The sequence below is a fragment of the Cervus elaphus genome, chromosome 12, assembly GCF_910594005.1.
Source record: "Cervus elaphus chromosome 12, mCerEla1.1, whole genome shotgun sequence".
NCBI lineage: Eukaryota > Metazoa > Chordata > Mammalia > Artiodactyla > Cervidae > Cervus > Cervus elaphus.
The window spans coordinates 85,724,579-85,737,227 of NC_057826.1; the positions used below are offsets into that span (position 1 = coordinate 85,724,579).

General features: G+C 40.1%; 1 protein-coding gene across 1 annotated transcript in view; it reads right to left on the reverse strand.

Moving 5' to 3' along the window:
* Nucleotides 1-12,649, reverse strand: part of IQCH (IQ motif containing H) — a 225,111-nt gene that overhangs the window by 9,275 nt on the left and 203,187 nt on the right. The window contains exons 18-19 of the mRNA XM_043919837.1: nucleotides 8,828-8,950; nucleotides 1,784-1,845 (exon numbers count right to left, since the gene is read on the reverse strand). Coding sequence (XP_043775772.1) covers nucleotides 1,784-1,845; nucleotides 8,828-8,950 — 185 coding nt within the window. The remainder of the gene's footprint in view (nucleotides 1-1,783; nucleotides 1,846-8,827; nucleotides 8,951-12,649) is intronic.

Consider the following 12,649-nt stretch of genomic DNA (forward strand, 5'->3'; position numbering starts at 1 on the left):
CCTCTAGCCACCCCCTCAGCCTCCTCAGGTCCACAGTTACCAGCTTGGGATCCAAGAAACTAGATGGACTGTATGTCCCCTTTCCTATTAATAATTCATCTCTAGAATTTCCTTCATTTTTCCCTTCCTTGAACTTTCTACTTAAATTCCACTATTTCCAGAAATATCCTAGTATAAGTGAAATCAGATGAAGTTATCCCAGTGAAGCCAAGCCACACAAATCTGATGTGTAAGGTTCCCCCTTAAAGCTCTCACCTGATACGGCCTGATTGTAATAAACCCAAACAAAACCCAGTCAACTCATGAAAAAGCCTCTCATTCCTCCAGAGAAAAGCAACACTAAGAAAAGTTTATATTTGTTCATCTTATCTTTTTCAATGTGCTCTAAGTATTAAAAGGATGAAAAATATAAGATAGAAAGTTTCCCAACAAATCAGAATGACTTAAAGGTACCAAATAACCATATTTCAAGATATGAATAAGATACAGTTCAAGGCTATGGCTTGAGAGTTCTGAGTCCTAGATGAGGTAACAACTTCTACTAGCTCTCCAGAATAACCTGGAGAGAAACTTGCAGGAAACAGGAAAACACAGAGAAACCTCCTGAATGGTGCAAAGGACTCTTAGCATAAAATGTATCTCAAGGATTTCTTAAAAAACTGGAAATAGAACTGCCATATGACCCAGCAATCCCACTTCTGGGCATACACACTGAGGAAACCAGATCTGAAAGAGACACGTGCACCCCAATGTTCATCGCAGCACTGTTTATAATAGCCAGGACATGGAAGCAACCTAGATGCCCATCAGCAGATGAATGGATAAGGAAGCTATGGTACATATACACCATGGAATATTACTCAGCTGTTAAAAAGAATTCATTTGAACCAGTCCTAATGAGATGGATGAAACTGGAGCCCCTTATACAGAGTGAAGTAAGCCAGAAAGATAAAGAACATTACAGCATACTAACACATATATATGGAATTTAGAAAGATGGTAACGATAACCCTATGTGCAAAACAGAAAAAGAGACACAGAAATACAAAACAGACTTTTGAACTCTGTGGGAGAATGTGAGGGTGGGATATTTCAAAAGAACAGCATGTATACTATCTATGGTGAAACAGATCACCAGCCCAGGTGGGATGCATGAGACAAGTGCTCGGGTCTGGTGCACTGGGAAGACCCAGAGGAATCGGGTGGAGAGGGAGGTGGGAGGGGGGATCGGGATGGGGAATACATGTAAATCCATGGCTGATTCATATCAATGTATGACAAAACCCACTGAAATGTTGTGAAGTAATTAGCCTCCAATTAATAAAAAAAAAAAAAAAATGTATCTCAAGGAGACTGCATCAGGGCTGGAACTAGATCTGAGGAGAGGCTACAGACCCTGCCTTTTGGGGAGCATCTTGCCAAGTCACCAGAGCATTTTTCTAAGCTTGTCAGAATGACAACTGCCCTGCTGCAATCAGGACATCTGAGCTGGTTCCTCATTAGTAAGATTTGCTGTGGCTTGTAGATATATGTGTTTGAATATAATATGTTGTTAAAACTAGACTCTCACCCATTGATTCTGGATAATTAATCAGTTATACTAATGAACTTCCACTGACACATCTCAAGTCAATTTATGAAATACTTAAAGATCTAAATAAAACAAGATAGACTTTCAGTAAATCAGCATACTGGTTAAAATGCAAAAGAAGCTTCATTCTTGTTGATTGTTATAGTCTATTTTCTTAGTTTATTACATCTCTTAGACATACTTCATACTTACAACATTCCCAACCTGTCTCTCTTCAAGTTTTCAAATAATATAAAGATAGTTCCTTGTCTGTCCTATAAAATTTGAATGGGAAGAAAAGAAATAGCATATTATGTTGGAAACAAAGTAAAGAAAATGTACTACACTAAAACCACTAAGGCTGATTTGAATTGAAGTCTACAACTAATTGCAAATATTGTGAGAAGCACATTTGGAAAGGCTGTCTCCAGAATATGGAATAGATAGATTCCTGGTCAGTGTTTTCTTTTAACTGAGATTATAATTTACATTGAACACTGTATAAGTTTAAAGTGTACAACATGTTGATTTGATTATCACAATAGCTTTAGCTAAGACTTCTATCTCATCACATAATTATGATTTCATTTTTGTGGTGAGAATATTAAAGATCTAGTCTCATGGCAATTTTGAAGTATATAATATAGTATTGTTGACTATAATCACTATGCTCTTCATTAGATTTCCCTAAAACCTACTCTAATTTTCAAACTGCAAATTTGTCCCTTTGACCAATATCCTCCCAATCCCCCACCCACCCCAGGCCCTGGTAACCACCACTCTACTCTGTTTCATTGAGTTTGACTTTTTTTTTTAGATTCTACATGTAAGAGATACCGTATAATCTTTGTCTGACTTTTCTCACTTAGCATAATGCAGTCAAGTTTCATCTGTGTTCTCACACATAACAGGATTTCCTTCTTTCTCATGGTTGAGTAATATTCCATTCTACATATACTGCACCTTTTCAAAATTGATATATAGTTGATATACAATATTATATAAGTATCAGGTGTACAACATAATGATTGACAATTTTTAAAGGTTATACCCCATTTATAGTTATTTTAATATATTGGCTGTATTCCTTGTGTTGTGGCTTATTTATTCTACACATAGTAGTTTGTACTTCTTAATCTGTCCCTGTCTTATCCCTCCCACCTTCCCTCTTCCCACTGATAACCACTAGTTTGTTCTCTGTAAGTCTGTTTCTTTTTTTGTTATATTCACTAGCTTATTGTATTTCTTAGATTCCACATTAAGTTATAACAAATAGTATTTGTCTTTCTCTCTCTGATTTATTTCAAACATAATACCTCTAAGTTGCTCCATGTTGTTGCAAATGGCAAATTTGCATTCTTTTTTATGGCTGAGTAATGTTCCATTGTACATATATACCACATCTTCCTTATTCATTTACCTGTTGGTGAATACTTAGGTTGCTTCTTTATCTTGGCAATTGTAAATAGTGGTGCTATGAACATTTGGGGTGCATGTATCTTTTCAAGTTAGTGTTTTCTACCCAGGAGTGAAATTGGTGGATCATATGGTAATTATACTTTTAGTTTTCTGAGAAACCTCCATACTGTTTTCCACAGTGGCTGCACCAATTTGTATTTGCACCAACAGTGTATGAGGGTTCTCTTTTCTCCACATCCTCACCAACATTTGTTATTTGTGCTCTTTTTGATGATAGATGGGCATGAGGTGATATCTCATTATGATTTTGATTTGTATTTCTCTGATTACAAATGATATTGAGCATCTCTTCATGTGCTTGTTGGCCATCGGTGTGTCTTCTTTTGAAAAATGTCTGTTCAGGTCTTCTGCCCAATTTTTAATCAAATTTCTTTATTTTTTTAAGGTTGAGCTGTTTGAGCTGTTTATATATTTTGGATATTAACCCCTTACTTGTCATATCATTTGCAAATATTTTCTCCCATTTAGCAGGTGGTTTTTTGTTTTGTCAATGGTTTACTTTGCTGTGTAAAAGCTTTTAATTAGGTCCCATTTATTTGTTTGTGCTTTCATTTTCTTTTCCAATCTACAATTTAGCTCACTTTCTGGGTGATTCTCATGCACATCAAAATTTAAAAACAACTGTTCTAAGAGAAATTGATAGAAAATATAGGGAAGCAGTTTGTTGTGTGAAAAATAATTTGTACTTCAAAGGAAAGCTATATACTGTCTATATCACACCTTGATTCTATGGAAGATATTTTACAAGTGACTGAGAAATTCTGTCCAATCTGGTAGAAGTTCAGTTGATTTTCCTCTCCTGCTTCCCATGTGGAAAAATCAACTTTGCCTCCATTTACATTTTCATTTCAATAGTCATGATCTATAAAGATGTCTGGTTTCTTAAAATTCTTTCTTGTCCTGATTATAAAATCTGCCTAATTCTTCTCTCTTAAATAAAATCTTTATCATGTATGTATTTTTGTATCTGTATGAAAGGCATGATTTTATCCTTTTTGGAACACTATCTTTTAACATTTTTGTCTCAAATAAACAAAAGCTAATGCTGGAGTTGTCCAATAGTGGAAATGGCTGCCCCATGAAGCTGTGGACTCATCACTGGTAGTGCAGGAAAAAAAAAAAAAAAACTACATTTGGGGGATTTGGTAAAAGATCCCACATACCAGAATTACAACTCCCTATTGACTCTCCATTTTATCAGGAAACCTAGGCATTAGAATAGACAATGGACTAGAATGGTGGTCAATGCTGGCTGCATATTAGAATCATCTGAGTGCTTTAAAAATTTAATGCCTGAAAAAAAAACAACAACAAACAAACAAACAAAATTTAATGCCTGGACCCTACCTCCAAAAATACTGATTTAATTGGTCTGGAGTGGGTCCTGGGTACAGTGCCAGACTAAGCCATACTAGAGCGCAAGGGAAAGGAAAAACATCAGTATATTTTTATTTGAAATATTGATATTTTGTTCATCATGGATTTCTTGAATTAATTTTGGTTTTAACATTTTGCATTACATTATTAAATTTATCTTTATTACTGAGGAGCTTTGGGTAAGTGCCTCACTTGCCTCTCCCTATTCCCAAACTTGCCTGAACATCTGTACTTTTAAAATCTCACTCAGGCCATTCTAATGGGCAGTCATGGCTAAGAACTATTGACTAGATGATCTTGTCTTGCATCCTTTACTGTGCTGTCCAGCATGGTAGCCACTAGACACGTGGGGCTACTGAGAACTTGAAATATTAGTCATCAAAATTGAGTTTACTTCAGCTTTCAAGCTGTCCTCTTTAGAATAGTGGGGAGTATCCCCGCCTGTCAAATGGGAGATGGGGTTTGTTTCCCCGAGGCAATGTGCCTTTTTTTGGGCTTCCCTGGGGGCTCAGACAGTACAGAATATGCCTGCAATGTAGGAGACCCAGGTTCAATCCCTAACTTGGTACACAAATGTAAAATATCATTACTTTTTGTACTGACTACATGGTGAAGTAATAATACTTCTTTTCTTTTTGGGGTGCATCCTTTTCTTGCTACTAATTTTTGAACCAATCAAGTAGGCTAAGTTACGCTTCAGTAGTTTAAAAAAAAATCAATTACTAGTTTGTGTAACAAAAAAGTTGGTTCTTGCTCATACTTCATTTCCCACATGCATCAGCATGGGTCTCTGGTCCCCGTTGGTACATCAGAGCTGAAGGAGGCTCCATTTCAGTGTGCTTCCAGGATTTCCAAGGCCGGAAAAAGGACATGGTGACTCATGGAGTGGCTCTTAAAGGCACAGAAGACACACGTCACTTCTGTTCATATTTCGCTGGCCAAAACAAGTTACATGGCCATGTCTAACTTCAGGCAGAGGGTGGAGGAAGTATAATTCTGTTATGTGTGTGAAAGGAGGAGAATCAGAACATTTTGATCAGCCACCACGACAATCTGTTGTCCTGAGGAAGTGATTGCTAGGGGCTGTGGGGCCATTTAGGACCATGGCACACTGCCTGTATATGTGTGAGACCAGCCCACCACACTGTCGCAGGCAGTAAACGTGACACTTTTCTCCATATGACTTTCATTACAAGTTCATTTCATTAGGAAATCAGTGGGGGTATTTTGTAGCATTACAGAAATACCAGGAATGAGACCTACCGAGTTGGTTACAAACTCAGCAATGCTTCCTTCCAATATTCAGCAAGGAAAAATAGACTCATAGGGTGATCTCATTTCCCTTTTTCACCCCTGAGATTTTGGACGAAAAACAACATGTGAAATTCGATGATGATAATGGGAAGAAAAACATAATGTTGAGAATAAGGACTTTTGAGGATTCTTCTTTTGGTAGCGATGACATTGATGTGTTATTAATATTGCTTCTTGCCACATTAAGTTTGATCAAGAGTGGAAATGGGTAGGGCTTCCCAGGTGGCTCAATGGTAAAGAATCTGCCTGACAATGCAGGAGATGTGGGTTCAATCCCTGGGTTGGGAAGATACCCTGGAGTAGGAAATGGCAACCCACTCCAGCATTCTTGCCTGGAAAATTCCATGGACAAAGGAGCCTGGCAGGTTACAGTCCATGGGGACACAAAGAGTTGGACACAACTGAGCAACTGAGCCCACACGCATGGGAAGCAGGTAGCATATGTGACACTGGAATTAGGGTAAGTGATCTTCTTTATAGACTCAGAATAACCCAAGGAGGCAATAAAATTTTAGGGAAGTTATTGCTATACATATCTTTTTTTTTCCTTTGTCAAATGGAGACAGTTGAGGGGGTTATCGAGAAGTTTGTGCTTCTTCAACTGAAAAATATATACCTAGGTGGAATATTTTATTTGAAATGGATCTCAGATTTCTTGGAATAGATTAGAAATAATATTTTAGAAACATACATAGTTAGTGAGAAACAGTCTTTAGAGAGAAAAAGGTGCATGGGAGGTATTCTGATGTAAGAAAAAGAATCATATTTGACTTTATGGACACTTGTGGATTAAGGCATTCCATAAAATGTTTGGCTGTGTGGCCTGGGGAAAGTGCTTAAACTCTTTGAGCACAAATTCCTCACTGTAATATGGTAGAAATAGCAACTTCTTACAGAAGATTAAAGAGATAATAATGTGATAGTGCTTAGCTCAGTGCCAGAACATAGTAGGTGCTTGTTTAAATGCCTCTCCAAGAAAATGCAATAGAGAGAACGAGTGGAGAGTTCTGACCAGGGATGGACCCCAGGGTCTGAAAAGATGTGAATCCTTCTTAGGAAAAATAGAGTAAGGTCATTGTTAGAGAATTTGCAAATTTTCCAAGTAGTCACATGTCTCCTTCTTACCTCAGAGTTTTATGACTCAATTTCTCATCTCTTCTTGTAGTTTTATTTATTATTTGTTCTTTTTCTTTCTGTTTATCTCCTCCTATCTTATTTTTATGAAGCTTCCCTGGTCGCTCAGATGGTAAAGAGTCTGCCTGCAATGTGGGAGACCCAGGTTTGATCCCTGGGTTGGGAAGATCTCCTGGAGAAGGAAATGGCAACCCACTCCAGTATTCTTGCCTGGAAAATTTCAAGAATGGAAGAGCCTGGCTACAGTCCATGGGGTCACAAAGGGTCGGACACGACTGAGCAACTAACACACACACCTTATTTTTATAGAATGTTCCAGTCTCTGGATTTTATCCTCCAGATTTTCTCCTGTTATCTTTTTCTTCTTCATATTGTTCCATCACTCCATTACCTTCAGTCTATATTTCTCTCTCTCTTCCATTTCATCTTTCATCCTTTGTAAATTGTTTAGCACCAGAGACCTGGAGGCTATGCCCACTGTGTCTTCTGTGGTTCTGCCCTTTCTTCATTCTTCTCGCCCTCAGCGGAACCCCTTCCTCTGCACCATCCACTGTTCTCCTGGGCCATAGCAGCCTATTTCCTGTACTGAAATTTGTTCTTAGAAATGAGTCTGATCAACTCAGAGCCAAAGGTGTAAATAACTTAAAAAATTTGGTGCTTTACTTTTCCCAGGGGTACTAGAACTTCAATCAAGTACAAAGCCTTCAGCCAAAGAAATAAATCTCTCGTAATAATTTTGGGCATTATAAAGTTATGGAGTATGTTTTCTTTTCAACAGGAGAACTTCTCTGCCAAATATGCCCACTCACAGAGCTTGTTCTGCTTTGATATTTTAGAAGTAAATAAAATAAGTTAACTCAGATAAAGCTAGAGTTAGATTTAGCCACCTTCTGGCATATGGAAGTCTGATAAAATTTGAGGCTGAAAACTACAGTTGACTCTTCAGTTGGCCATCAATAAAACTGGAAATAAACTAAAAACGGGGGAAACTGTTTTCTATCAGAACTCCTCCTGTAAAGAAACTACGATATGTATGTAGAAGGATGCTCTGAATTGAATTGTGTACCACTCCCCTGCACCCCAACTCATATGTTTAAGCCTTAATCCCCTATGTGAATGTATCGGAAACAGGGACTTTAAGGAAATGGTAAAGGTTACTGAGGCCATAAGGGTGATGCCCCGTTTGTATAGAACATGTGTCCTTCTAGGAGCGGTTACAGAGACACCAGCGATTGCTCTCTCTTCACCATGTTAGGACACAGCAAAGAGGCAATTGCTCTGTTAAGTCAGGAAGGGTCCTCACTGGGAACTGCATTAACTGGCAACTTCACCTTGGATTACTCAGCCCCCAGAACTGTGATAAATAAATTTACATTATTTAAGTGAAGTGAAAGTTACTCAGTCGTGTCCAACTCTTTGAGAGCCCATGGACAATACAGTCCCTGGAACTCTGCAGGCCAGAATACTGGAGTGGGTACCCTTTCCCTTCTCCAGGGGATTGAACCCAGGTCTCCCACATTGCAGGCAGATTCTTTAACAGCTGAGCCACAAGGGAAGCCCTTTAAACCACCTTGTATATGGTTGTTTTGTTATGGCAGCCCAACCAGACTAGGAGGATGTTCATAGGTAAGCAGCTTTGGGTGGGGTTAGAAAGTTAAGACATGCTTCAAAATGAAGAGAGGATCCCCCTAATGACTCCCAAGTCTGGTGAGCTACAGGGCTTCTACTTTACTAAGGTGGGGTGTATGAGTCTGGGGACAGATATCAGCTTCCCAGGACCAAGTGCGACCCTCTGTGGGGTTGCCTTTCTGCTTGTCCCCAAGCCTTCCACTAAATACATGTAAAACCGATGTTTAAAGAACATCGGTTTGAAGGGGTACCAAAGTATTAGCTGCCTAAATCACCCACAGGCCTATATTTGGTCCAATCTTGGCCAGCTGTCATCCTTCATACCTCAACATTATAGCCGATGCCATGGGCCTTACACATTTGGAGAAAAACGTAGTGGAAAACCAGAGAGAGAGTGTCATGCCTCAGCTGGGTGCTCATCACCGCATAGCGACTGGTTGCCTGTGACTGGAAAAAAAAACAACAAACCACAGCTGAATGTCAGACTTTTTACAAAATATATAAACTTAAAAAATTTTTTATTTCTTTATTTTTTTTTTGGCTGCGCTGGGTTTTGTTGCTCTGCGCAGGCTTTCTCTAGTTGCAGTGGGCAGGGGCTACTCTGCATTGCAGTGTGTGGGCTTCTTACTGCAGTGGCCTCTCTTGCTGCGGAGCACGGGCTCTAGGGCTTGTGGGCTTCAGTAGTTGTGGCCCGTGGGCTTAGTTGCTCCGTGGCACATGGGATGTTCCCAGACCAGGGATTGAACCTGTGTCCCCTATATTGGCAGGTGAATTCCTAACCACTGGACCACCAGGGAAACCCTAAATAAAATTTTAATCTCAGAATAATTGTGGATTAAGAGAAAAATTGCAAAGATTATACAGAGAATTCCTGTATAGCCCACACCCAGTTCCCCTACTTTTGACATTGTACATAGATGTGGTACATGTACGTGATGTTTGTCATGACTAAGGAACCAAACTGCCACATTACTGTTAAGTCCATACTTTATTTGGATATAACTAGTTTTCCCCTACTTTTCTGTTCCAGGATCCCCTCCACCTTATATTTGTCATATCTTCTGTGACAGTTTCTCTGTCTCACCTGACAGTTTTGAGGAGTACTGATCAGGTATTTTGTAGAATATCCCTCAAGTGAGGTGTGTCTGATGTTTTTTTCATGATTAGATGAGGGTTGTTGGTTTTGGAGAGAAAGGTAAACTGCTACCTTCATCACCTCATATCAACGTGACTTATCATTATGACACCAACCACAGTCCCCTGGCTAAAATAGCTTTCATTAGATTTCTTGCTGTAAAGATTCCTTCCGCCTTTCCATACTGTGCTCTTCGGCAACAAATAATTAAGTGTACTTCACCTCCTTGAAGGGACCAATGCTAGAGCTTTAATTCCAACTGCTTTCTTTGTTTGGGAAATTGCTATTCTTTATCTTGCTTGCCTATCAATGAGAGCTATCCCAAAAAGGCTGGTTAGAGTAGGTCCAAAGTATTTCAACTATAGTATCTCCTAAAATATTCAAAATTTAATATGCACAAAAGAAAATATTGAATCCTGATAGTTTCATAGCATGTCCTTCATGAAATGTGATATTTGCCTTTGACAATTATCTCTGTTTGTCTTTGGGCAAATGGAAATTTGGAAAACTGCTCATAGAGCCGTGGCCAACCTTACAGCATAAAAGTGGCTACACATGGCCCAGATTTTGAACTTTGGGGACCTCAGGTGCTGGGCAACCCGGTGCCTGATCGCGTGCAGTGACTTGAAATAGGAGAAGGAAAAGGGGTGCTGCCGGTTCGCTGCTGGTTCACAGCTGGTTGCAAGGATCCTAATGACGGACACACTATCCTTTGTGAAACCCCAGGCCCCCTGTCTGCCTCTGAGCTAATGCAGGGAACTGCGGCTGACTGAGTGAGTACCCAGCAGAAAATAAACATCCTTTCCCCCACATCTCACACACAGACACACACAGATTTCATGTTCATCTTTTGTGACATACGTCCCCCACATAATGTGTCTTTTCCTTCAATATTTACATAGCATATGTGATGGTCATGTTATCAGTAGTAGTAATTAAGCCCACACATAAGCAGGGTCCACATCTACAAAAAGGTTAGGCCCCCACAGGCTAATGCATCGAGCTGTGCACCTCCACACTGGGAATTCTACTTTTACAAAAGAAAATCTATTTGACCATCTATGTCTCACAACTGTACTTTGTTGTCTCCCTAACCTATTATGAGTTGTTCTCCCAGCTGGCTCCCTTTCATGACTGGGAGTTTTCTGAGGGCAGGCACTGTTTGGCTTCTGAATCCCCAGGCTGGACATGATGCTAGTGTTCAGTGTTTCTTGAAAGAATGGATACATGAAATAAAGTAAATGGGCTGCACTTCTCTCAGACGGAAGAGGCACTTCAAAGAATGTAATTCAGGGGACTTAGTCACTGAGAGCTTTGGGGCAGAAACAGAGACTGATTCACAAAACAGGGGATGGTCACACCTGCTCTAGAAAATGACAGCTCAGGACAGTCATCCCAGGCCTTGCCCCTAGAGGACACCTTTTGGAGGACAATGTAGCTCTGGCAGAGGTAATTGGAGGGTAACGAGAACTGGCTAAGAGAAGGTCTGGCTCAGCTATGCAATCAGTGGGGGAGCATGACCACCAGGCCTGCTCACCCTGCCACGCCAGGCTGCACCATGCTCCTGCCTTCACAGTAAAGGCCCAGAAGCCTGAGCTTTTGTGTATGGAAGTGAGCTGTAAATACTCTGAAATTCCATTGTGGTTACTGAGCATGTAATTGCGTGGTAATTACCATGAATTCACAAGATAATTCCAAGGTTATTTTTGTCTTCTAAACTTGTCTTATGCTGCTATAGTATATAAACTAGCAAACCCAAGATCAGGCACCAGGCAGTGAGGGGGAGAGATGGGCAGGCATCTGATACCAGGAGCCAGCTCAGCACGTGTCTTGGCTCCAGAGCGAGGCAGAAGAGCTCACTGTTCAGTATTACTGGACAGCAACTATCCTGAGGTTTCTTCCACTCTGTGGAGACAGACTGCAGTTCCCCTCCTCCCAGACCTGGGCTTGTGATTCATAAGGAATTGGAAAGAAAAAGTAGGATATTTGCTATATGTCTCCAAGTAATGTCTTCTTTTCCATGACCCTCCCCATCCTAGTCCAGACCATTATAACCTACTAGAGAGGTGCAGGTACAAGCAGAATTGGGTAGTGGAGAGGTTATACAGAGTCAGAATGACCAAAGCTCAAAACCTGACTAGGCCACTTACAGAATGTGTGATCTTGAATATGTCATTTAACTTCTCTGACTTCTGATGACTAAACAAATACCTAGTACTTGATACACAGAGGCTGCTATTATTGTTGCTCTTTCTTTGAGGGCTTCCACAGGGCCTGGAGCATTGTAGACCTATACCAAATGTAATTTTCCAGGCTGTTCCTTCCTCCACTGGCACCTGGGATGTTGAGCATTACGACCATAATTTAATGTTTTCCAAACTCAGGTTGGTCACTGCTCTGAACTCTTCAGTGTCTCCTTCGTGCCTTCAAGACTCCCCAACTTTCTCAATCACTTTTCCCACTGTCCGCCTCCCATAATCTCTGTCCCAGTCCAGCTGGTTCGTAATAGACCACAGTCTCTCTTCAGCTACTGTCCTTTCTGCTGGAGAGCGTCTTCCTCTCCTTGTCACGTGGTGACTGCCTTAGTCTGTAAGGTCAGACCAAGTTCTATGTTCTGAGCAAAGAGTTCTCTGTCCACACCTGTCCACAATGTTTCTCCTAAGAACCCCAGCAGCAGGTTAAGGGACTGTCACTCAAAAGGCACTTCAATGAGACCTCATGGTTTTCCTTTGTGTGTGTGCTACCTATTTTATATTTCTTTTCAACTCTTCGAGGACAGGGACTTTGCCAAATGTCCCTGTATCCTGGATGCTTGATGAAATTCCCAGCTTAAGTGCTTAATAAATGTGTTATAATAATGCAAATAAAGATGAATAGACATGATACACCTATATTTTTAAAAGATTTAACCAAGTCTTTATAGGCAAAAACAGTCAATGATCTAGGGTTGTCTTTTATCCAGACTGACAGCATAGATGATAGTATTGTCTCGAAAATTAGATGAGTTCATA